Source organism: Mustela erminea, chromosome 2 (assembly GCF_009829155.1).
Source record: "Mustela erminea isolate mMusErm1 chromosome 2, mMusErm1.Pri, whole genome shotgun sequence".
NCBI lineage: Eukaryota > Metazoa > Chordata > Mammalia > Carnivora > Mustelidae > Mustela > Mustela erminea.
The window spans coordinates 49,830,311-49,856,025 of record NC_045615.1 but is presented as its reverse complement, the minus strand read 5'-3'; the positions used below and the strand labels follow the sequence as shown (position 1 = coordinate 49,856,025).

General features: G+C 34.3%; 1 protein-coding gene across 4 annotated transcripts in view; it reads right to left on the bottom strand.

Moving 5' to 3' along the window:
• The window catches only part of CCSER1 (coiled-coil serine rich protein 1), a 1,384,598-nt gene that overhangs the window by 815,697 nt on the left and 543,186 nt on the right, over nt 1-25,715 (bottom strand). For all 4 annotated transcript variants that reach the window (XM_032332893.1, XM_032332895.1, XM_032332896.1 and 1 more), the window contains exon 7: nt 17,939-18,016. In XM_032332893.1, the coding sequence (XP_032188784.1) occupies nt 17,939-18,016 (78 nt within the window). The remainder of the gene's footprint in view (nt 1-17,938; nt 18,017-25,715) is intronic.

The window sequence follows — 25,715 nt, the reverse complement described above, 5'->3', positions numbered from 1 at the left end:
CGTTGAAGGGCATCTTGGCTCTTTCCACAGTTTGGTGACTGTGGCCATTGCTACTATGAACATTGGGGTACAAATGGCCCTTCTTTTCACTACATATGTATCTTTGGGGTAAATACCAAGTAGTGCAATTGAACATGTCCCATTTTAAAATCACATCTAAATAACTAGGATTTTGACTGTGTTTATAACTTTTAATATTGTCCTAAACTTTATGTCTTATACTTTTTAATTAAAAAATATTGGGTTATCTGCCCCATAAGTGTTGAAGTCTAAAATATAAATATAGACATAAAATAATAATAGACATAAATAATAAAAAGCAGAAAGAGGAATATGTGGCTTAAAATTCAACAGTAATAAAAACATATATAACCTCAATTTAGAAAACATATTATTCAAAATGAATATATTATGTAAAAAATCAACACCTAGCAAAAAAATTAAAAATACAATCTCATAAATCAATAATTCAATAAGACAAATTCAAATACTTTAACAACTATTTAATATCCTACTAATTACCATTAATCTTTGTACATATTTTCATTGGTTCCTTAAATCGCTATTTATATTAATGTTTCTGTATTTTATTTTTCCCCTCAAGGAGCTCTTGAGAAGAATGTAAACACCATATGTTACACAGTATTAGGACAAAATTATAATTACTTGCGCAAGTCAACAGGTAATTTAAATCTGAGTAAGTGTAAAGTTATGTTAAAGGCAGCTGCTAACAGTTAAACTGTTTTTACCACATAAAAATGTGTTAAATTATGAAGCTAATAACCTAATTATACAATATGAATACACAGAAAAACAGAATTTTGTGTACATTAATAAATCCTATTCTATATTTGTCACTAAAGCTTTAAAACTAACTTATTAGACTGAAAGTAATGATATCAAACCATGTGGCTTATGGAAATGTGTCTCACTTTTTCATGTGTACTTTATACTCATCTCTCAGGGACATTTTTGAACAACACATGAGTCCTTCTATACACTTATCTGAGGTTATATACCCATATTTTATAGAACTTCACTGAAGCTTTCATCAAATCTTTGCATGCACTAAATTAAGTAGTGTTAAAAACAACTTAGTTCCAGGATATTTACCATTATATAGAAATGATTATTCATGAAGTTCCAATTCTTTCCTAATAGACTGCTTTATTAAGACATATTTCAAAGAAAAGACAATTCCAATTGTTTTTAACTGGCTCTCCTATGCATTAATGAATATAGTCTGTATAAGATAAAAGTTAAAACAAAGTTAAAACAAAATTCATAAAGCTAACTGCCATTTGGCCCTGTCAAACTACAAAATATCAGCTCTTAGCCTTTACCAATATTCATATAAAGTCAAATATTTATGATTTATTAGATTTTATAACCTCACATATAGTATTCAGCTTGGTTTTAATACAGACTTCAAGTTCTTTTAAAAAAATGAACATGAAAACTCTGTGTATGTTAATAAATATATATAACTAAATATATATAACTATCAATATTTTTTAAACAGAACATAGAAAAAAATGTAAATTTTAAGGTAAGAAGTCCATTGTAAAACCTAAGCACCCTGAGACAGGAAAAGGAAACTGGAAAGCAGACAAGAAACAAGAAATCTGAAACGTGAGCCAGTAGTGCACATCTCCATCCCTAAACAATCCTACTGTTATTGTGGGGCCATAGAAAAGCTATGTACCTGTAAAAGTGGGAATGAAGATGGATCTGACAACCAGAGGATTGGCTGACAGTATTTCATGCAGCCAGGCAAATTCTCCTTCTCTCCCTAGCAAAAGGTACAAGTTTATTGTCTTCCAAAAGTATATTAGATGGATTAAAGTGACATCAGGTACAACTGTGAAAGGTAGCACCTTACTGAAAACAAGTAGATTAAAATGAATAGACATTTTCCAAAGAAGACATACAGATAACCAACGGGTTCATGACAAGATTTTCACTATCAATAAGCATTACGGAAATGCAGCTCAAAACACAATGAGATATCACATCTATTAGAATGGGTATTAACAAAAAGAAAAAAAATAACAAGTGTTGAGGATGTAGGTAAAAGGGAGCCCTTATACACTGTTGCTGGATATGTAAATTGGTACAGTCACTGTGGAAAATAGCATGAAGTTTCCCTAACAAAATTAAAACCATTTGATCCAGCACTTCCACTTCTGGATATTTATCACCCAAATGAAAACACTAAGTCAAAAATACATACGCATTCCCTTGTTCACTGCAGCACTATTTACAATAGCCAAGATAGAGAAATGACCAAAGTTCCTCAATGGATGAATGGATGAAAAAGATTTAATATTTATATGGATATAAATATATATACACATATGTCTGTATGTATACACACACATAATGGAGTATTATTCAGCCATAAAAACAATGAAATCTTTCATTTGTGACAACATGGATGGACCCCAGGACCCGAAGGGTATTATGCTAAGTAAAGAAGTCAGACAGAGAAAGGAAAATACTGTATGGTCTCTCTTATACGTGGAATCTAAACAAACAAATAAAACAAAAGCAAAACTCCAAAACTAAGCTCATAGATATAGAAGACAGATGAGTGGTTGCCAGACGCAGGAGAAAATGGGTGAGAGGAATGGATAAAGGGGATCAAAAGGTTAAAAAAATTAAAATAAAATAATGTATTCGATGTCAAAATTTTTTTTTAAAGGCTTGGAAAGACTAGAATAAACTCTGTCTTCATGATCTTGTCTCACCCTTCTCAGATAACCTTGATCTCCCTAATGATAAAATACCTCAAACCAAGCATACACCACCAATTCTCAAATTCTCATTTTCTTTCTCTTTCTTAAAAAAAAAACCATCAAAACAAAAACACAAAAACCAAAACAAACAAACAAACAAAAAAAACCCAATACATATTAAATCCTGAAAACCCCATGTCCATTGTCTTTTCCTTTTCATGTTCTTGGTCTGGCAGCATATCCTATCCTTTCCAGAAAGGAATCGTTCCTGGCATTTTGTCTGTGTATCCAAGAATAGTGTGCTGACCTTCCAAGGAATTTAAAAATTATCAAATACCTTATAATAAAATTCCTTCTGTTTAAATTATGTAAAGCAAATTATATTCTTGAATCTATGAAAACTGAAAAATATTCCATGTGCCATTCAATCCAAAGATGGTTCAAAATCATTGGTCTACTAATAAAAGACATATATAATCTTAGTAGGATTATAATTTCATTAAATGATAAACCCAAAGAATTGGTGGATTCCTTCTTACATCTTTTCTCCCTTCCATTCCTTTCCCTTTCTCTCTTCACTTTTCATCTTTCTCTACTTTTCTCTGTATTTCTACTTCTATTTCTATTTTTTTTAAAGATTTTATTTATTTATTTGAGAGAGTCAGAGAGAGAGAGGGCACAGAGGGAGAGTGACAGGGAGAACTAGACCCCCTGCAGAGCAGAGCCCAACACAGGGCTCAATCCCAGGACGCTAAGATCATGACCCAAGCTGTGGGCCAATGCTTAGCTGACTAAGCCACCAAGGTGCCCCTCTAGTTCTATTTCTATCCCTTTTCAGTTATATAAAACCAATAAACAATCAGAACCATGCTTAAAATTAAAGCACTGTAGATTTTGTCGTATAGTAGTTAAACCAGTCTTTAGAATTTCAAACAAATAAACAAAACCTGAGTTAGAGTTCCAGCTGAGCTGTTTATCAACACTAGGTCCTCAAATTAAGTTCTTAACTGCTCTGAGCTTCAACTTCTTTATCTGTAAGATGAGACGATGGCCATGCTTACTGAGGATTAATACTCCAAAGAAGTAGACAACATTCAAGATTTCCAATTTGAAGAAATGAGTCTATACCTAAAATTTCTAGCATCTGGCCATGAAAAATCTCGGGAAAACTACTATTTAGAAACCCAAATAGGCAATTGGCAGGAATGCAGTTGTCTTTTATACACTGGCTATCAGATAAACACCAGCCAGTGCAGAAGCCACATTTTTCAGAACACAAGATAAGAACCTAAAAAACAAGGGCGATTGAATACTGAATTCTCTAGTAGCAAGTTACTCTCATAAGGGATAATCTGTACCTAGGATTGGTCCAGCCATGCTTAGAGTTGTATGGAAAAAGAGGACAAGCTACTGAAAATTTAGTAGCCTGATACTACATGTATAGCTTGATAGGCTTTGTTAGGTATTTCAGGTTACCAATGGCTAATTTAATAAAATGATTAACTTTATTTTAACAGGATGAAAGACTTGAGAAAAAATTTGGTCTTAATTAAAAGTTTTTTTTTTTTTTTACCATTCATTTAAAAGTTTACTAATTTCATCTATTATTGTTTTATTATATACTAGTTCTATAGTAGGCACTGAAATAGGGAATATAAAGACTACAAACATGATATCTGCATTTACAAACATCTCCTATTGGAAAAGAGAGTAAATAAATTAGAGTGGTGCAGCATGAGAAAGATTTGACAGGCCATTGCTGGGTTTTCAGATGGAAGGAAGCAATGAGCCAAAAATGCAGGCAAACTCTAGAATCTCAAAAGAGCAAGAAAATGCATCAGGCACTAGAGCTTCTAGAAGGAACTCACATCTCTGGCCACACTGATTTTAGTCCAGGGAGACCTAGTTCTGATTTCTGACTTTCAGAGCAATAACATACTAAATGTGAATTATTTTAAGCCATCAAATTTGTGGTAATTTGCTATAGCAGCAATATGAAACCAATACACTAACTACAACTTCTTAGGATACAACAATTAGATAAATGAATGGATCTCTTCTTATTTATTTTTGATAGCCTAGCACCTGTAAACTCTATTATTTCAATATGAGTATAAGCAATTTTCATCCCAATTGGGGCATGTATAAATGTACATAATCAGTGCACTGGATGATATGAAATTCTTATTTCTTATCATTTATATTTGATTAGTACCAATTGATAGTCTGGGAATTGACAAATTTCAAATAAAGTTCAGAACCCATTCTTTGGAAATCCAGCTGAAGAAACACTATAAACTTTATTTTGCATCTTATTATTTACTCAACTTGCTATGGTCTGATATTTGTGTCCCTCCAAACTTCGTATAGAGACATCCCAACACAGCAAATGTGACAGCAATAGGAGGTGGGATGTTTGGAAGATGATTAGGTCAGGAGACCAGAGTCCTCATGAATGTGAAGTGTTTCCTGATAAAAGAGTTCCCAGAGAGATCACTTGTCATTTTTACCATGTAAGTTTATAGAGACATGGTAAAGGAGACAAAAGATGGCTGCCTAAGAAGTGGGCCCTCATCAGACATTAAATCTGCTGGTGCTTTGGTCTTTGACTCCCCAATCTCCAGAACTGTGAGAAATAAATTGTCATTTATAAGTTTCCTAGTTTATAGTATGTTGTGATAGCAATGTACTATAAAGACCAAGATACAACTCTTGCTTACTTCTTCTACTTCAGTGCCTACAGAATTAGTCTAAGTTCCTTATAAAGCACATACTATTCTTAACACCAAACAACTTGGTCACATGGGAAACACACCACTGAGTATTTACAATTTTAGACCCTCGGGGCCTAGTTTGGGACCCTGGATCTTGCTTCTCCTTTGGCTCAGATCTCATGACACTTCCCTTTCCTCAACTCCATCTTTACCCTTTTGAAATACTTCACGCTTCTCCAGGCCATAACCCCATACAACCAGCATTATGATTTTCTGTAGCTTTTTATAGTCAGAGTAAAATATTTCTGCTAATACCTTTATATAAGCTTTTACATATAGCAGGAACTCAAAGAATGTTAGTTAATTGTTCTGAATGACTCATCACATTCAATAATGTAACAAATAGTGATAGATGACAAAAATAGTGACAGTTAATATCACCAAGTGACTAAAGCCCATCAGAAAGAGCAAGAAAAAAGAAGGAGAGAAACGACTAATGTTAATAAGAAGATAGACTACTCTCAGTTTTATTCCTGTGGGCATTATTACCAGAAATTTTGACCAATCTCTCTTTATCATGGTGCAGCAACTGGCATGGCTCCATTTTTTCTACTTGGCTTTGCTGCCGCAGGTTCTATTGCTTCACAGAGAAGGGAGAAAAGTGAGCTTAATTCCTCTACCTTAATTACGCTTTGACAGTTCTGTTCAGCTTTTTGAAAACTTTCAGGCTCAAGCAATGCTGCCAAAGTCTTTGTTATTAAGCAGAACCTAACTACTCTAAATTGACCTTTACTCTTAATAAGAAATATGCAATAAAATTCTAATGTAACAGGTTTAGCCAACTTCAAAAGTGTTTGTCACAACTCCTGACATGAAGTTTTCCTATCAGATTTACCAGAGTAAAAGAGATTACCTGCAGAAAAGGACATGACTAGTACAGGCATAAGCTGACTATTGATAATAATGCAGGAACTTGAAAGCAGACAATTTTCTTAGGTGAGATTCTGACATCAGCAGTATTCACAATATTCAAATTGCATTTATCTTCACAATTATTTGTATTAGGCTGTTAATTAGAGTCTAATATATCCATCTGGCAATTGTTTACCTTCTGATTTTCTGTGCTATGAGTCAGCCACTATTCAAGACGATAAAATTAAGTTTCTGTACAAACACTTGCACCTTGCCTTACCTCTCTGGATGCATTTAAAGTGATGTTCAGCCATTTATCTACATTATTATCTTCACTATAGCAAGAGTAAATAGAATTTTCTGATTTTTCATAATTATTATCCAACTTTAAATTTGTGCCGTTATTTTTCCTGAACAATGGTTAGACATAATAGAATTTATGCAAAACTATTTATGTGTGATATGAAAAAATGCACTGCACTGAATAAATGCTCAATTTGTGTTACAAAAAACTTCAGAACAGAGTATTTGCTTATCTTACTTATTTTATTTCATCTGTCGACATGGCTATTTAATACTACATTATATGATTAAAACAAAGGATGACCAATATCTTTAAAAACTTTTTATGTCTAATATTTTCCAATCTCACATAGTTACCAAAGAAAATACAACAATGTCTAAATTATTTGATATATGGTAAAATTCATTGTACTTAATTCTATGAACATTTTATTTTACAGTTGCAACTGCACATTGATATCATTCAACTTCTAAAACTGTTTGTTACAGAAGTAGACAACTCTAAGATAGACCAGATGAAAGTCACTGCCAGATAAACTAAATTCAGGTTGAGCTTACTTTCTAATAGCTTCTCATATTCATGGTCCATCTCAAATGGGCATATTAATAACAAATCATAGTCTTTGAATTATACCTGGATTGCTAATTTCTTATTTAAAAAAAAATATGGTAGAGTACACGTCACACTTACAGGTAAACTCTTAAGCAGTGTTAGAGATTATATTTAAAAACAACAAAAGTGGGTGAGAGTTTATGATCCAGAATGTATATGAAATGGTAACAATTAAGAGTAAGAAATACATGCTGCATGTGCTATATATGAGATCAGTTACTTAAATTTTCATTGATAATGATGTCATTATCTTAAATATAGTGTTTATTTTACACCCATTCTGAGTCTGCTATCTGGAATAGATGTAAAAAGAGATCTTGTTAATACCGGTGTACACAGCAATGATTCCTAACTCTGTTATTATCCCATATCAAGGGCTTCTACACATGCAGGACCAACAGTTGTTGAAGAACACAACACCAACCATATGTTGACTTCAACTGCTTCTAAATAAAACTGTAATGGCACCTTGTTGGCAGATAGAATAAATGTTTCATTGATGTCAATCCACTTGGAGGTGGATCCCCAAACCAAAGTTGAAGTAATTAATGACTCAGATTCTTAAAAGTTATTTTTTTGGGGGGAAATACAAAGTTGTTTTTATTTTTCAGATTTTCAAGGCTTTTATTGGTTTTAGGATTTTCTGACAGTTGTTCAACATCTTGTTTTATATGTGCAAATGAACCCAGAAATATCTTCCCACGTTCTGTACCTGAATTCTATCTATCTTTCCAAGTTCTGTACCTCTACTCTAATTTCAGGCTTTTCCTATACAATCCCTACTTTTGAAAACTATGAAAGATAATTCAAATCTATCTATCTGGTAGTTTTCTAGGGTTCTGTTTAACTCAACCATAGAGAAAGTGGATCCCTGAATTCAATTTTCCAAGGCCAACTTTAACAAACATTTATAAAACTTGTCCACTAAATATGTCATAGGGACTCTGACTACAGTAAGCAGACAGAGTATGACCCAATATTCTGAAGTAAGGCTGTAATAAGCCTTTTAACAAAGAGAGTCTTCTATCAGTACCACTCGGAAAACTCAAAAAATCTAAGGCACCAACCTATGCAACAATAAAGAAACTCAATGAGATTGAAATTCAAGAAATAAAATGGATATGGGAACTGGAGATGAGGTGGGAGGTATGACATAATTTTTAGCATGTATTAATATGGACAAGTTCTATATCTTGTACATGTCTTCCTGAAATCATCTGGGCAGTGTGTAAGAAGGATCTGGACAGTAATGTGAGGCTAGTATGCAACATAAAAGTATTTGCTTATTTTTCCCATTAAAATCTTTTCCTCTGAGGTTTAGTATGTCTGAGAAATTAGAAATTAGACCAAATTTGTCTTGGTTTTAATTTATGTAAAAATTATTTTATCAGAATATAAAATTACAAATTTTCTTAATATTAGACCATTCATCATGTATCAATAATATGGCCTGCAAAAGCCAAATGATAGGCAGAGTAATCATTTAAAATGTATCTTGACAGAGCTAAAGGAAACTTTAAAATAAAATAATACATGTTTAGTATATTTGTATAACAATATAGACAGCATTGTTTGGTAGCTGTTAGTCAATTTAAATTTTACTGTCAGTATTTATAATCAGGAATTTAGTAAGCTATTTTTTAAAAGCCATAACTCTATTCTCAACCATAAGATTTTAAGGACTATAAGTTAACCCAAATACAGTGACCTTTAAGTGAATTAGCCAAATTTAGTGGAAATTAAAACAGCATTGGAAAATATATTCAAGTAAGTACACTGATGAATATATATAACATTTAAGGAAAACTCCTATTTCCTTCTATAGTCCCTCAAATCCAAACTCCTTATACCTGACTCAGAATTTGATAGAGCCTAAAACTGATTAATAAAAGACTACCACACATCATTTTTATTCAGTGTAGTTGATTAAAGATTGCTGCAAATTTTTGTCATTCCCCCTCGAGAGATAGTTTATTTGTCTTTTACTTGAGTCAAGGTTGGCCTTATGTATAGAAGAGAGAACATAGCAGGCTTTAGTCTGTCTGCCTATTACGGGCTTAATTGTGTCCTTCCAAAATTCACGTGTCATTTTCTTTTTTTACATTTTTATTTATTTATTTGACAGAGAGAGCGAGAATACAAGCATGGGGAGAGGCAGGCAGAGGGAGAAGCAGGCTTCCCACTGAGCAGGGAGACCAACAGATGTGGGGCTTGATTCCAGGACCCTGTGATCACGACCTAAGCCAAAGGCAGATGCTTAATTAACTGAACCACCCAGGTACCCTTCAAAATTCATGTTAGTGTTCCAATTCCTGGTACCTCAGAATATAACCATATTTAAAAATGAGGTCTTTGAGGATGTGAATAAGTTAAAATGAGGCCATTTGGGTGAGACCTAGTTCCTGGTATCCCCATAAGAAAAGGAAGAGGTAACAGGGAAGTGCATCCACAGAGGAAAGGCCATGTGAAAACAATGAGAAGGCCATCTGCAAACCAAGGAGAGACTCTCACTGGAAACCAATCCTACCAGTACCTTGAACTTAAAATTCTAGCCTTCAACAACATCCCAAAACTAAATACTCCAAATAAAAATGGGCAGAAGACATGAACAGACATTTCTCCAAAGAAGATATGGATGGCCGAGAGACATGAAAAAATGTTCACCATCACTTACCATCAGGTAAGTCCAAATCAAAACTACAATGAAATATTACCTTACACCTGTCAGAATGGCTAAAATCAATAAATACAAGAAACAACAGGTGTTGGTGAGGACGAGGAGAAAAAGGAACACTTGTGCACTGTGGGACTGCTAACTGGTGATACAGCCACTCTGGAAAACAACACGGAGTTTCCTCTAGAAGGTAAAAAGAGAACTATCCTATGAGCCAGCAAACACACTACTGGGTATTTACCCAAAGAATACAAAAACACTAATTCTATGTCTTTTCCATAATTGGTTTGGCAGCATCCACATCTTGGAACATTCACTATCTGTGAAGCCAGATGTCATGTAACAACCTTAACTACTCTAAAATACTGTGAGAAAATGCTGTTAGAAAACTCAAGGTAGTCTGTAAGGAGTTATCCTGTATATACTCCACTTGAGCCTTCAGATAACTCTATTCTCCACCCACTTGTAAGACCCCAAATAAGAACACTGTCTAGATATGTTTACAACCTAGAAAATCATAAACAACAATAAGAAATTATTGTTTGGGGCACCTGGATGGCACAATTGGTTGAGCATCTGACTCTTGGTTCTGGCTCAGGTTGTGGGTGATCTCAGGGTGGTGAGATGGAGCCCTATGTAGGGCACTCTATGCTCAGAGAAGAGTCTGCTTAAGATTTTCTCTCACTCTCCCTCTGCTCCTCCCAACCATGCTCTCTCTCTCTCTCTAAAAAAATGAATAAATCTAAAAAAAGAAATTACTGTTTTTGGTTGCCAAGTTTTGAGATAGTTTATTACACAGAAATAATCATTTTATTTTTAATGTACACATTATTGATAATAGGTCCTTATTAAAATTTGTTACCAACAGGAAAACATTTCATGCCATTTTGTATTTAAAATTAGTACCATATCATAAACACATTCCTTTAATATATAATCAAGTGTGGTAGCAAAAGAAACAAAAATAGGGGAATAAAAAGAATACCAGAATCAGAAATAATCCGGGCGCCTGGGTGTCTCAGTGAGTTAAAGCCTCTGCCTTTGGCTCAGGTCATGATCCCAGGGTCCCGGAATCAAGCCCCGCATGGGGCTCTCTGCTCAGCGGGGAGCCTGCTTCCTCCTCTCTCTGTCTCTGCAAGTCTCTCTGCCTACTTGTGATCTCTGTCAAATAAATAAATAAAATCTTAAAAAAAAAAAAGAATCAGGAATAATCTTTAAACCTGATCTTTTCTGATATCCCATATATAATACATTAAAAAATCCTGCAGAGTCACATTTAAAATATGTCCAAAACCCCACCAATACTCACCCTACTCAACCTTTACCACTCTAGTTTTGTCTGCCATCATCTCTCACCTATAGGGGCCTTGATGTCCTTCTTCTACCATGTCTCCAAAGTCAGAGTAATAATTTTAAAATAAAGTATAACTTTCATAGAAACATCACCAAAGGCAAGGGAACAAGGGCAAAAATGAACTATTGGGACTTCATCAAGATCAAAATCTTTTGCACAGCAAAAGAAACAGTCAACAAAACAAAAGACAGCTGACAGAATGGGAGAAGATATTTGCAAATGACATATCAGATAAAGGGCTAGTATCCAAAATCTATAAAGAATTTATCAAACTCAACACCCAAAGAACAAATAATCCAATCAAGAAATGGGCAGAGGACATGAACAGACATTTCTGCAAAGAAGACATCCAGATGGCCAACAGACACATGAACAAGTGCTCCACATCACTTGGCATCAGGGAAATACAAATCAAAACCACAATGAGATATCACCTCATACCAGTCAGAAAGGCTGAAATTAACCACGAGGAAATGACAGATGTTGGCAAGGATGCGGAGAAAGGGGAACCCTCCTACACTGTTGGTGGGAATGCAAGCTGGTGCAGCCACTCTGGAAAATAGCACGGAGTTTCTCAAAACGTTTAAAATAGAGCTACCCTACAACCCAGCAATCATACTACTGGATATTTACCCTAAAGATACAAATGTATTGAGCCGAAGGGGCAAGTGCACCCGAATGTTTAGAGCAGCAATGTCCACAATAGCCAAACTATGGAAAGAACCTAGATATCCATCAACAAATGAACATCTTTTATAACTGTCAAGAACGTCTGGATGAAGATGTGGTGTATATATATATACAATGCAATACTATGCAGCCATCAAAAGAAATGAAATCTTGCCATTTGCAACGACATGGAGGAGCTAGAGGGTATTATGCTGAGCAAAACTATCAATTAGAGAAAGACAATTATCATATGATCTCTCTGATATGAGGAATTTGAGAGGCAGGGGGAAGGTTGGGGGATAGGGAAGGAAAAAATGAAACAAGATGGGACCGGAGAGGGAAACAAACCATAAGAGGCTCTTAATCTCAGGAAACAAACTGAGGGTTGCTGAGGGTTAGTGGGAGAAAAGACAGGGTGGTTGGGTCATGGACGTTGGGGAGGGTAGGTGCTATGGTGAGTGCTGTGAAATGTGAAGTCTGATGATTCACAGACCTGTACTTGTGGGGCAAATAATACATTATATGTTAATAAAAAAGAATTATCTTAAAAAAAAAAAAAGGAATCTGCTCCCCACCACCAAAAAAATAAACAGAAGTTGTATTTCATTTTTATTCCAGAAGGGTGAGCAGTCTTTATGAATATAAAAAGAGGATGCTTAAGTCATTTTTTCCTTAATAAAGAACTTTTATATAAAAATTAAAAAAAAATAAAAGTCTATCTATGTCCTTCTTTTTCCCAAACACTCTAATGGTCTCACATCTCATGTAAAACAGGATCTCGAGCCTTTCTTTGGACTACAAGGCCCTTCATGACCTGGTTTCTCTCTGACCTGATATTACCTGCTCCCACACTCACTCTGCTCTCTATTGATCCTGAAAAGGCCTAGATGAGTGGCTTACTCCCTTTCTTCATTATGGTCTCTTTTAAAATATCCCTTAATGAGAATGGCTTTCTTTGGCCAGCTGTTTGAACAGTATCATATTTCAGAGTCACTTTCTGTCTTCCAAACCCTGCTTCATTCTACATCATAGCATTTACCATCCCTATCTGAGGCATTATATATTTGTTTATTGTCTCTCCCTTCTCACTAGAACCTAAATACCATGAAAGCAGGAATTAGTCTGGGTTGTTTACACTGAAACACCAGGGCCTAGAATATTATCAAACACAACTCAGTAAGTTGATTCACTAAGATATGAGTGAGCAAATGAATGAAAGAACATATGAATGAATGAGTAGATGACAAAGTAAAAATTATAGGATATATACCACTTGGGGTTATTTTTGGGACATAAAAAAAGTGATTTCCAATAATAAGAGAGACCATTAAATTCACTGAATGAGAAACAACAGCAATAAACACTCACACAAACTCCCACTCTCCTGGAGTCTCCAAATGTGCTCTTTTGTATTATATTGTCAGACAAAATAAACTGACACTACTTAGTATGCTGACATTACAACATACAAAGAATAAAATATCAACAGTGCTTTGTTTACAATGTGATTTTTTCCAGTATCTAATGTGACTGAACAATGTTGCTTCAGTGGAGCTTGCATTTAGGAGGTTATCAGGTTAATCTGTGGGGGAAGGTTTGGGAAATTAAAGAAAATATACAACAGTGTACTCCTGATAAAAAGATGCCATAGGTCCTTATGTTTGCAGTTCTATTAATTATGTATCTCTTTTTTCCAAGTAATGTTTTATTATATTCACCAGTTTTCCCTTAAGACAGATTCATTGTATTTACTCCTTCTCCCTCGTAATTAATGAACATTTCCATTAATTATTTTTCATACAAGGAATCTGATATATGAGCTTATCTGAATACTCAGGGCAGGAAATAAATAGCATGCCTTCTAGAAATGAATATTAAATAGTATTCTTCAGCAAAGTAAAGGATTTATGTTTAGAGTACATTACTGCTCTCACATTTGGAAATAAAGTTCAAGGGATTAAGTGGAAATAATTCTGCTTCATGTTATTTGTAACATACAGAACTTCTTGCCTTAAATTTAGAGATACCTGTACTACAAAATCTAATAGTTAGTACATATACTGATACCATGTGCTATTTGAAGCACTTTCTATTTGTTAACTTTTTTAATGTTATAAAAACCCAATGAAGAAGAATTTGCTGCTGCTCCTATTTTATAGATGGGAAAATTAAGATACCAAGTAACAGGTCAAGGTCATACAGATAGAAAGTGTCAGAATGGAAATTTGTCCTGGAAATCAGTGATCATTATAGAAACAATAGACAAATTTAAAGTATCATTCATCCAAATAGTTAATGGTTGATAGGTATTATTTTCTGGGATTACTATTTTTTTTTTCTACACACTATTTACTTTATGTAAGTGAAAGCAAACTATGTTTCTTACTAAATGCTGAGTTTAGGTTCTATGGCCAAGAGGAATTAGCATCATTTCTTTCTCTAATATTCCAGGAGTACATGACAAGATGAAATTTTTGAGACATTAATTTATTTCCACCTCCTTATCCCTTGCTTTAATAAGGTGGCACTAAGAAAAATCTTTAGACAGTTCAGATAATTCCTTTTCTCTCTACTGTTTCTAAAAAGTACATTGAGAAGATTTTTTTTTTTTTCCAGGATCTGGTTGATTAAAGGAGAGAGGAATAATCTCCAAGGGAAATTGGAAAAAAAAAAAAAAAAAAGGGAACTTCTTGAGTCTAGACTAAATGGTGATTTCTGGAGATGAGAAAAAGGAGTCTTAAGAACTTTGGATTTCACAAGGAGAGAAGACTCTAAAAATATCCCAGAACCACTCTGGGTCAGCGCCTGGGGAAGGTAGCTGGGTCTCTAACAGAGTGGCTCCATTGTGAATTGTAGGCACTAGATGCCCAATTTCATTAGACACTCCACAAACCTAAGTATCACAGAAAAGCAGCTGTCAATGGGCCAGGAAGAGCAATTAGAAAACTACGTTTATTTAACATTAGATTTTGAAAATTGGTGAATGGAAGGTATTCGTTCTTTAATGCCTTTGTGTACTCTTGAAACAGAGTGTAAAGAAAAACAGAGCTGAATTCACTTCCATCCACTGACTTTATCGCATGGTAAGGATAAAGGGGCAAGGTTGAATAATGCCATTTATTAACATACCGAATCAATGAAAAGATGATTCTTGGAGAAAAAGGGACTAAAACCTAGAGATCATGCTTCAGTGAAGTGCAAATAAATTTTAAAGTAGGGCATAAATACAGGTGACAAAAAGAACATGGTCCATAATAAAGTGTACTATTTTGGAGGGTTCAAGAACAGTAAGTTAGTTTTAGCTTCAAGACTGTTAGTTCCAGGAATGGACTGAGGCTGCTAATAACAGTGTGTATACAAATAAATTAAAAGTATCATCTTATTAAAGAACAGGAATATGTGGTGACCTCCAAGGCATTGGGTGTAGAATATGTATCTGACTGAGTCTAACATAGGGAGAGAGGGGCAGGTTAGACTGGAAGTGATTTAGGTTGACAGAAATCAAGAATTGCAGAGAAAAAAAAAGGCAGAATGGATTGCAATGGACACATCAAAGTTAACATTATCAACTTGGTTCTGTGTTATTCTATAAAAAGAAGCATAAACAATGTAATTAACAGTTAAGTGGCCTACTCAAATTCACAGATAACTGATCTTGAAATTTTATGATTTTATTATGGTTATTTGATAAAATATTCTTCCCACCCATGCAAAATTAATTATACCTTGCCCTTCTGTAATTATACTGTGGTAGGGAACATACCACTTGTGTATGTCATCCTGAATGCTTTATTAAAAAGTAGAGATTATACAGTTGCCTTTTGTTTCCAAATATTTGTCCATTAACAACTGTCTGCCCAATTACAAACTTGGAATCCTAGAAATTTCTCAGCACCAGAAGTGTGACTGGGAAGTCTGTGAGTTTATGGTAGTATAATGTAGAGAACTGTGCAGCAAACATCTTTCCCTATGAAGGGACACACTCAAATGCCTTCATAGCCAGACATGCCTACAATACAGAATGATGAGAACAGTGGTGAATAAGGACCTGTAGTCCTTGTTTACAAAAAAAGCTCTTCATTTACATATGCAAGAGCTTTACTTCATAATTTCAAACTTAAATTTTTGACACTATTAAATAGTAGTAGGATGTTATTATATATGATAAAACAATATAAAAAAGTATAAGTAATATTCCTTTCACAAAAGAAGTAAATTAAGAGACATTATAACTACGCTGGCTACCAATGCTAATTATATATTATAAGTGCTTAGAAGATTTAACTGCTTATAAAACCACTTACATACATTAACATGGGAACAATATTGATCGAACTACAACAATTATATTTGTATTAGCTTTGTGTCAGCACTTCTGGAACATATCTGACCTTTTATTTTACTTCCATTAAAAAATACATTAATTTCCAAGGACTATAGTCATTATCAATATATTAAAAAGAGAAAATGGTTTCTAATAATGCTTTGAGAATTCAATTAAAACCTTGTTAAAGATAAGATTTTTCATAGATTTTGTCCCATATACCATAAGATGGAAACACTGAGTAACACTAAATTTTGAAATGTTAGTATCTTCTTGTTGTTGTAGAATAGACTTCTCAATAAATAATGTAATCAGAATACTACTCAGTATTTAACAATTCTCTGATATAAAATAACCTTTTAACAATTATTATTGTCTATCATTTTTTTCAAGATTTACTTATTTATTTGAGAGAGAGAGAGAATGTGACGGAGGAGAGGTTGAGGAAGAAGGAAAGAGCATCTCCAGCAGACTCCCAGCTGAGCATGGAGCTAGATTTGGGGCTCAGTCTCATGACCCTGAGATCATGACCTGAGCTGAAATCAAGAGTCAGCTGCTTACCTGACTGAGCCACCCAATGCCCCTTGTCTACCATTAAGCAACAAAGCATCTTTAATTAGAAAACTAAAGATACACAATGTAATTCATAACTTTCTAATAATAATACAGCAAATACTAAGTACTTAGAAATCAATACCAGCCACTGTGCTGGGTTTAAGCAGTATGAAGTTAAGTAGGTTATGCTCTTCATATGAAAAAGAAAAAAAAAAACACAGTAAAAAATAATTTTATGATAAAATCCCAAAATCATGAAAACCATAATGAATCCCAAAATGCATACCTACCTGTCTTTAAACCAAATTAAACTGAAACCACTGCAACCACTGCACGTAAGTTAAGTGTGTCATCTCAACTTCCCAAGTTTTTTCTTCCCCCATGATCTCGAGGATTGCCTTTATTTACAACAATTTCAATGAAACTCAAACATCCCTGGTACAAATATAAAAAAGCTGACCTCAAGCTCTGGTTTAAAAAGATACATCTAACCTTGAACAGCAAAACAAGAAAATGACTTCTTACTTCTAATACATATAGTCTCCCAAGCTGAAGAAATCTACAAACCATACTCAATTACTTATTTCCTTAAATATTTTTAAGATATAATGTGTTTGGAGGAATGATTCCGTATTTCAATTTTTGATTTTAATCATTATTTTATAAAGATCTCATAATTACTTAATTATAAGCTAGAGTCATCAATGAAAATTTAACCAACTAATGGAAATGTAACTACTCAATGAGGGCTAAATAATGGATCTTGAATTTATTACTGAAATTAAGATAAATAAGCGATTCAAAACCTCTAATTCATGTGACATCAAACTATTGCAAAGAAATCACTGTTTCTTACATACAAGGCAAATCATGTAGTCTATAAAGTATTAACTTCTATTTCAAACTGTGCTTTCATTTACCAACCAGAATGACAACAAAACAACAAAGATTATACAATTTAAAATTAGATCCTTACATATTAAAGCAGTTCACCTTACCATCTATATCGTGCAATATTTTACTATAGTAAAGTAAGTATCCTAAAAGTATCACAAGTAATTATTTTTTGTTTATTTTTTTACCTTGAAAGGCAATGGCTCTTCAGTAAGAGGACTAACAGGAAGTGAAGTGGTGCTACTTGCTGGGCTCATATCTGCACTCTGCAAGGAAAACATAACTGAATTAAACAGATATATTCTGGTAAAGAGATATATTCTTGTAGATATTTTTATTATTCCTAGTTTAGAATCAAATCCTTCTTTGTAATAAATAAATAAATAAATAATAAATGAAATATGGGTGTAAAAAATTCACATTATATTATATTCTGAATCATTCCTTATTTAGAAATGGTTATCTGAAAAATTTGTTTAATTATCACTTATTAATGTACATTTTAAATGCATTTTATTAAATACCATGATCATCTTTGTGCCAGGACAGGATTTAAAATTTTATTTGCTTCCTTTAGGCTTTTGCCCCCCCCCTTTAAGGATTTTATTTATTTATTTGACAGAGATGACAAGTAGGCAGAGAGGCAGGCAGAGAGAGAGGAGGAAGCAGGCTCCCTGCTGAGCAGAAAGCCTAATGTGGGGCGCAATCTCAGGACCCTGGGATCACAACCTGAGCCTAAGGCAGAAACTTTAACCACTGAGCCACCCAGGCACCCTCCCCTTTTCTTTTGAAAGTTATACTGTATCTGTGATGATTTCCAATGGTTTAATTTCTCTGTCTTTCAGGCTGATTTTCAAACATATATTGAAAAGTTATTCACTTTTTTCTTAGAAATGAACTTACCACAGGATTCTAAAATTTTAAAAAATGAGTAAAACTTCTTTTCCAGACTTGAAAAACAAGACTCCTGAGCTCTTTTTCTTATTGGATTTCTCATGAGAAATTAGTCAAGTAATAGAATACAATTCATATGTAGTTGAATTATCTGGTATTTTCCTTAAGAACTGGTACTCTGCATAGCCTCTTAAAGTATCAGGCCCTTAACAATCATATGTTCAGAAGACAGAGATGACATCCAATTGTGAAAATTTAAAAGGTTGTATCATATTCTCACAGATGAAGATTTTTGAACTTCCATAAGAACATGAACCAAAATCAAGTTTCATGGTTAACTTCTTTTAGGGTTGAGGTCTCCCACAACTTCCCAGAAATAAATGTATCATTCCTAAGCACTATTAGAAAGCAGACTCCAAAATTTGCATCATCTAACCTTGAATCTTTGAATGTCATTCTTAGAGAAAACTGTGTTCCAGCTTTAACTTTCAAATCCATCTTATAGTATGACACTTTAATTCTATTGCTCTTAGGGTATCTTGAGAAAAATGTTTTTAAAAAACAAATCAATCTTATGTGACATCTGATACACTGCACTTAATTATCAAGTTGAAAAATGCAAAGCAAAAATAGAAAAACTGTATCTTCATTTTTAGCTTATTGTTTTTCCATTTGCATTTCAGTGATCTGTAATTTAGGTGCCATTTCAATTTGCTTACACTTTTAGATATCTGATACTATAGTAATCCCTTCAGATATATATCTTATCCATACTTCATACTTTAATTAGCTTATCCTTTCATTTAATGATTGCAATTCCAATGCAGTTGCATATCTAAATACAAATTAACAAAGTACTTCATAAGTTACATTTGAAGTTTTTAAAAGCTAACAGGGTATATGTTCTTTTACAATTTTCCTCAAAAAATATTTTGTTAGAATTATAGCTTCATCTGTTTTTGATATATTTCAGGTATTTTGGAAACAGCCAGTTCTCAGTAATGTAAAAGTGGCTGTCTTTGGGATACAGAATTATTCTTCAAAATAAGCAAATCATCTCAACGACAGGAACCTCCTTAATTCTTATGTAACATACTTCAACTTTCTGACCCAATAGAGACTGGATAAGATGTTCCTGACAGGTTAAGACTATCTTAATTACAACAGGTGTCCTAAAAACCTGATTTACTGGTTCTAAGTCTAATAGATACCTGCTTTTTTCTGACACTAGGGTGATTAAATAATATGAACAACATTTTCCCTATAGTTAAAATTGTTTTTTCACCCAAATTGGTAGACTTTCCCCCTTCTATTTCTATTGCATATATGCTAGTTCACTTTTATTTTCTCCAAACTGAGCTTAATGTTAAGCATGACCTATAAGTTTAATAATAAAATCCAGACAAGTACTTAATTTTTTTTTTTTAAGATTTTATCCATTCATTTGGGACCGAGATCACAAGCAGGCAGAGACAGGCCGAGAGAGAGGGGGAAGCAGGCTCCCCGCTGAGCAGAGAGCCCGATGCGAGGCTCAATCCCAGGACCCTGGGATCATGACCCGAGCCAAAAGCAGAGGCTCAACCCATTGAGCCACCCAGGTGCCCCACAAGTACTTACCTTTTTACCTTTGAACCTGTCAGAGATATTCTAGTGACTGTCACCCTCTTCTCATGCATATTGTTCTCCAGAATCCATTCCACTTATCTGTCTGAAGAAACTATTCGTTTGTTGTTGCTGTTTCCATTACATAATTCCCCTAAATTTACAAACTACCTCATGCCTCACCTCCAACCCATCCTCTTTAAATCAGCTCTACTGAAGTATAATATACTGTGCTAAAATGTGACTTTTGAAGTATGTGGTTAGGTAAATTTAACAAATGTATACATGTGTAACTACCAACAAAATCAAGGTATAGGACAGTTTCGTCGCCTCAAAATGTTCCCTCATGCTCCTTTGCATTCAAATGCCACCCCTTCCTGGTCCCAGGCAACAATGATATGCTGTATCACGATAGGTTAGTTATGCTCTCCCTAGAACTTCACATAAATGTAAATGTACTATATGAACTCTTTTGTACCCAGCTTCACTCATCCAGCAAAATTATTTTGAAATTCATCATGTCATGTTGTTGTGTTTTTCAGGATCCATCCTTTTAAATGTAGTGCAGTATTTAAAGGCAAACTCAACTTGTTTATCTAATCACAATTTGTAATCTAACCCAGTCTGGAGCTATTGCGAAGAAACCCATGCTAAACGTTTGTGTGTGTGTGTGTGTGTGTGTGTGTGTGTGTGTGTGTGTGTATTTTTAAATATTTTATTTATTTATTTGACAGAGACCACAAGTAGACAAAGCAGTAGGCAGAGAGAGAGGGAGAAGCAGGCTCCCTGCTGAGCAGAGAGCCTGATGCAGGGCTCGATCCCAGGACTCTGGGATCATGACCTAAGCCGAAGGCAGAGGCTTTAACCCACTGAGCTACCCAGGTGCCCCTATGTATATGTTTTTGTGGACACATGTTTTCTTTCTTTCTTTCTTTCTTTTTTTAGATTTATTTATCTGAGAGAGAGAGAGAGAGCAAGCACATGAGCAGGGCAAGGGGCAGAGGGAGAGCAAGTATCCTCAAACACATTTCCCACTGAGCATGGAGCCCCACGCTTGATCCCATGACCTGGAGACCATGACTTAACCAAAATCAAGAGCTAGACGCTGAACTGACTGAGCCACCCAGGCACCCTTGTTTTCATTTTTCTTAGATTAATATCTCAGTGAAATTACCTAAGCCCTTGGTAAATTTGCATTCATTTTTATGCCAACTTCATAACAAACTGACAAAATGACAAAGGGGTTGTAATACATTGTACTTCAATTTGTATTTGTATTGTATCTCAGCAAAATTGGCATTATCGTTTTTTTCTTTGCTTTAATTTTAGCTATTCCAGGGATCTGTTAAAAGCTCACTGTGCTTTTTTTTTTTTTTTAAAGATTTTATTTATTTATTTGACAGAGAGAAATTACAAGTACACTGAGAGGCAGGCAGAGAGAGAGAGAGAAGGAAGCAGGCTCCCTGCTGAGCAGAGAGCCCGATGCGGGACTCGATCCCAGGACCCCGAGATCATGACCTGAGCCGAAGGCAGCGGCTTAACCCACTGAGCCACCCAGGCGCCCAAAAAAGCTCACTGTGCTTTTAACTTCAATTTCCATAGAAAACTAATGATGTTGAGCATCTTTCATGTGCCTGCTGACCATTAGTATAGCTTGTTTTGTAAAGTGTCTGTTAAATATTTTGCCTATTTTTCTTTCTGATTGGGTTATTTGGATATAAATCCTTTGTCATATATGTATATTATCAATATTTCACCCAGTTGGTAGTGTGTTTCCTTAATACTGTTTTCAAAAGAATCAAAGCTTTCCACATTGTTGTTATTATTATTATTATTATTTATGGTTTATACTTTTGGTGATTGACCTAAGAACTCGTGTCCAACCTCAAGTTCACAAAGATTTTTTGCTTATGTTTTCTGCTACCAACCTTTCAACTCATACATCATGGCCAAAAAAACAGCATAGTTAGGTTTCTATTCTTTGAAAACGCTTTTGCAATTTTTTTGGTATAAGACACACATTAAATAATAATAATATTTGTATTGTACACAATCTAGCATAAAATTTTCACAAAGATTAATTTGTATTTTAGCAAGTTACCTCAGACACTTTGCCAGTCTCACTTATTTGATAGGAATCTGACAGTTACCAGTGACTTAACATATTTTAATTATAATAAACAAAGATGTAAAGGTATTATCTGCTTGTGGGTTTGTCAAAGGAGGGCATGAAGTCTTTGCTATAATACTGAAAATTTTAAATTAATAAAAGAGACTCTCATCAGATGGTGATTATGGAACTTCCTGGGCAGATGAATGGAAGAGGGAGAGAAAATGAAGTTTTAGATGGGAAGGAAAATAGAAATGGCAAGAAAAGCAATTCGTCTATCATCTTTTCTGTTGACTCATCCTTGAGGAAAAAAAGAGGGCACAAGCAGAAACAGAAATAGTTATTTTAAATAAAATTCTATAAGATAAGATGATGAATATTACCCTCTTGTTCAAATTTCTCAGTGGAATAAAAAAATGATTTAAGTACATAGATAAGTTCTGCAAATACTATGCCACTGTGGCACATTAAGAGTGCCATACAAGAAGAAAACAGTGGCAGGAGGCTAAATAGAACTTTCTTTGGCTCCTATGAGATGACTCTTAAAAATATATAAATGAATTATCAAGGATGACTTATTAAAAGGCTGGAAATAGCAAATAAGCGACCTCGATGAAATCTTCAGACTCAAGTATCTGGTGGCAATTCTGACTACTATATCTAGTAACTACTTTGACTATCAACACTCATTGCTGAATTACTACAAGTCATTCTTGATGAAAAAATAAATGTACAAAAATAAGTATATAAAATATAACTATATTAAAACAGCATTTCTATTAAAAAGAATGAAGAAAGTGAACAGTAGGATTTGCAAATCACAGCAGGTGTTCTTTCCCAAATAAATAATGAAAGAAACATTTTGTTATAATAATAATCATGTTCTCCCAGGTTGAATTTCAGACCACAATTTAGAGGAATGGTATATTATCTGTTATTATAAACAGTGCTTTAAAAGTCTGGCTAAAAAATCTAATCACTCTCAACCAACACTGCTCAACTGTTAATGACCAAAGTGTACAATTGAGGGATTTGACACTCAGTATACTGTCACTACAGAAATAGAGAAATTAAAGGGTAAGAGATGTCATTAATACTTGCTAAACCAGAAAAGAATTTTGATATTTTGAATGACACATCTTCTCTAAGCTTCTACTATTTTTATTGTTCAGAAAATAAAACATGCATGCATTGTAATAACCTTGACATACATAGTACTCTATTCTTTCTTTTGACATGAAGAAATGAACTCTTGACTGATTCACAATCGATACTTGATACTATAAATGGGTACAAAATTGTCAAGTCAGCCATTTATATGATATAAAAATTAAAATTCAGTTTTGAAAATCTTCATTAATTCATAAATTAGGGAGTTACTTTTTTTAAGAATGCATTTTATTTTATTATTATTTTTTTAAGTAATCTGTATACCCAACATGGGGTTCAAACTCATGCTGAAGTGTCATAGCTCTACCAACTGAACCAGCCAGGTACCCGAGGAGTTACCATGAAATGAGATCATTTTTAACAAGTATTGATAATATTTTTTATTATATGTTACATATTTATTATATAAGCCATATTGTATTCTTTGTGCTAATTTTATCAAATAAAATATTATTTCTTAATGCCCAATGCCTAGATACTCCTTTCTTCTAATAAAGGAACCATGGCTCCTTGGAGAAATCGTTGATTCCAGGGATGGGGCAAAGAATGTACTAAGTGATTCTAGACCATCTTGCTGTTCCAGAAAGTGAGAAAATGCTCAAAAGATATAAGGATGGAGTACACCAAAGAAGATAAAGAAGCCAATGTGAAGAGCGCCCAAATGCCAGAGCTGGAACAATTTGAGCAGCAAAATAAATAACATTGTATTGGAGTTATAATTCAAAGATTAAAATGAAATTTAAAAAATCACGAATTCATATATAAATAAGGAATGGAAGAAATAAGTCATTGGAGATAAAAGTCAAATCTCTCTCACAGGAGAATTTCAATAATTTATGCAGATACTCCCATTCTTCAAGATGTGGAATTTACACCCCACCCCACAACCAACCCCCAGGCTGTGTTTAGTCAGTTAATTCCAAAGAGCAGAGTATGAAAAGGGGAAAGTTTCTCCATTACAGTGGAGAAACTCAGCAAATATTACTTCATCCACATGATCAAGGTAAACACCATCTAGACAGCATGACAAAATATCATGAGGGATATTTCACTTTTGTGGTCTTTCTCCTATCTCAGTCTAATTATGAGAAAAATATCAGACAAACCCAAATACAGGGCCATTCTGCAGAAAATCTAACCAGTCGAAGTCAAGTCATCAAGGACAAGGCAAGTCTGAGAACTATTACCGATCATGTCATTAGAGAGACATGATGACTAAATGTAATGTGGTATCCTGGATAAAATAGTGGAGTAGCAAAAAGGTATTAGGAAAAACTGGTAACATTTTAATACACTGTTAAGTTTAGTTAATAGTAATGTACCTATACTGGTTCTCAGTTGTGACAAATGTACTCTGTTGAGGTTAAGATGGTAACAGTTGGGAAAACTGAATGGCGAGTGTATGGGTGTATGAGTGTATGAGTGTATGGAGCTCTCTGTATCACCTCCGCAAATTTCCTACGCAAATGAAACTTTTAAAATAAAAGGTGTATTTAAAAATATTCTTCATTTGCGGGCGCCTGGGTGGCTCAGTGGGTTAAGCCGCTGCCTTCGGCTCAGGTCATGATCTCAGGGTCCTGGGATCGAGTCCCGCATCGGGCTCTCTGCTCAGCAGGGAGCCTGCTTCCTCCTCTCTCTCTCTCTCTGCCTGCCTCTCTGCCTACTTGTGATGTCTCTCTGTCAAATAAATAAATAAAATCTTTAAAAAAAAAAATATTCTTCATTTGCAATATAACCAGGCTTTTCAGGATTATAATACATGACTGTCACTGTACTCACAGCTTCTAAGCTTTCATTAGGGCTTTTTAAACTTTTATAAGAATGAATTTTGACAGACTATTTTACGGGGATGCGTAACAGCTCCACTAAAGAATCTTTAATCTTCTATGAAGAGTTCACTGAAAAGCTGATGCTAAATTGTTTTGCATGCTTTCATGTTCCCTACAGGTATGTTGAAGGAAAGTTTCAGCCATATGAAATGATCTATTTGTTTGGGTACTCTTAAGGTGCTTGGTAGAGTGAGTTTGCATTATTCATATTTACTGAATGCCATAATTCTATAGAACAGATCCATTAATTATACCTCCCCTGAAGGAATAATTAATGGATCTGTCCTATGGGATTAGAGTTTATTTATAAGAATTTCTTGAAGTGAAACATGATCAATTGGGCTCAAATATGTTGAGTAC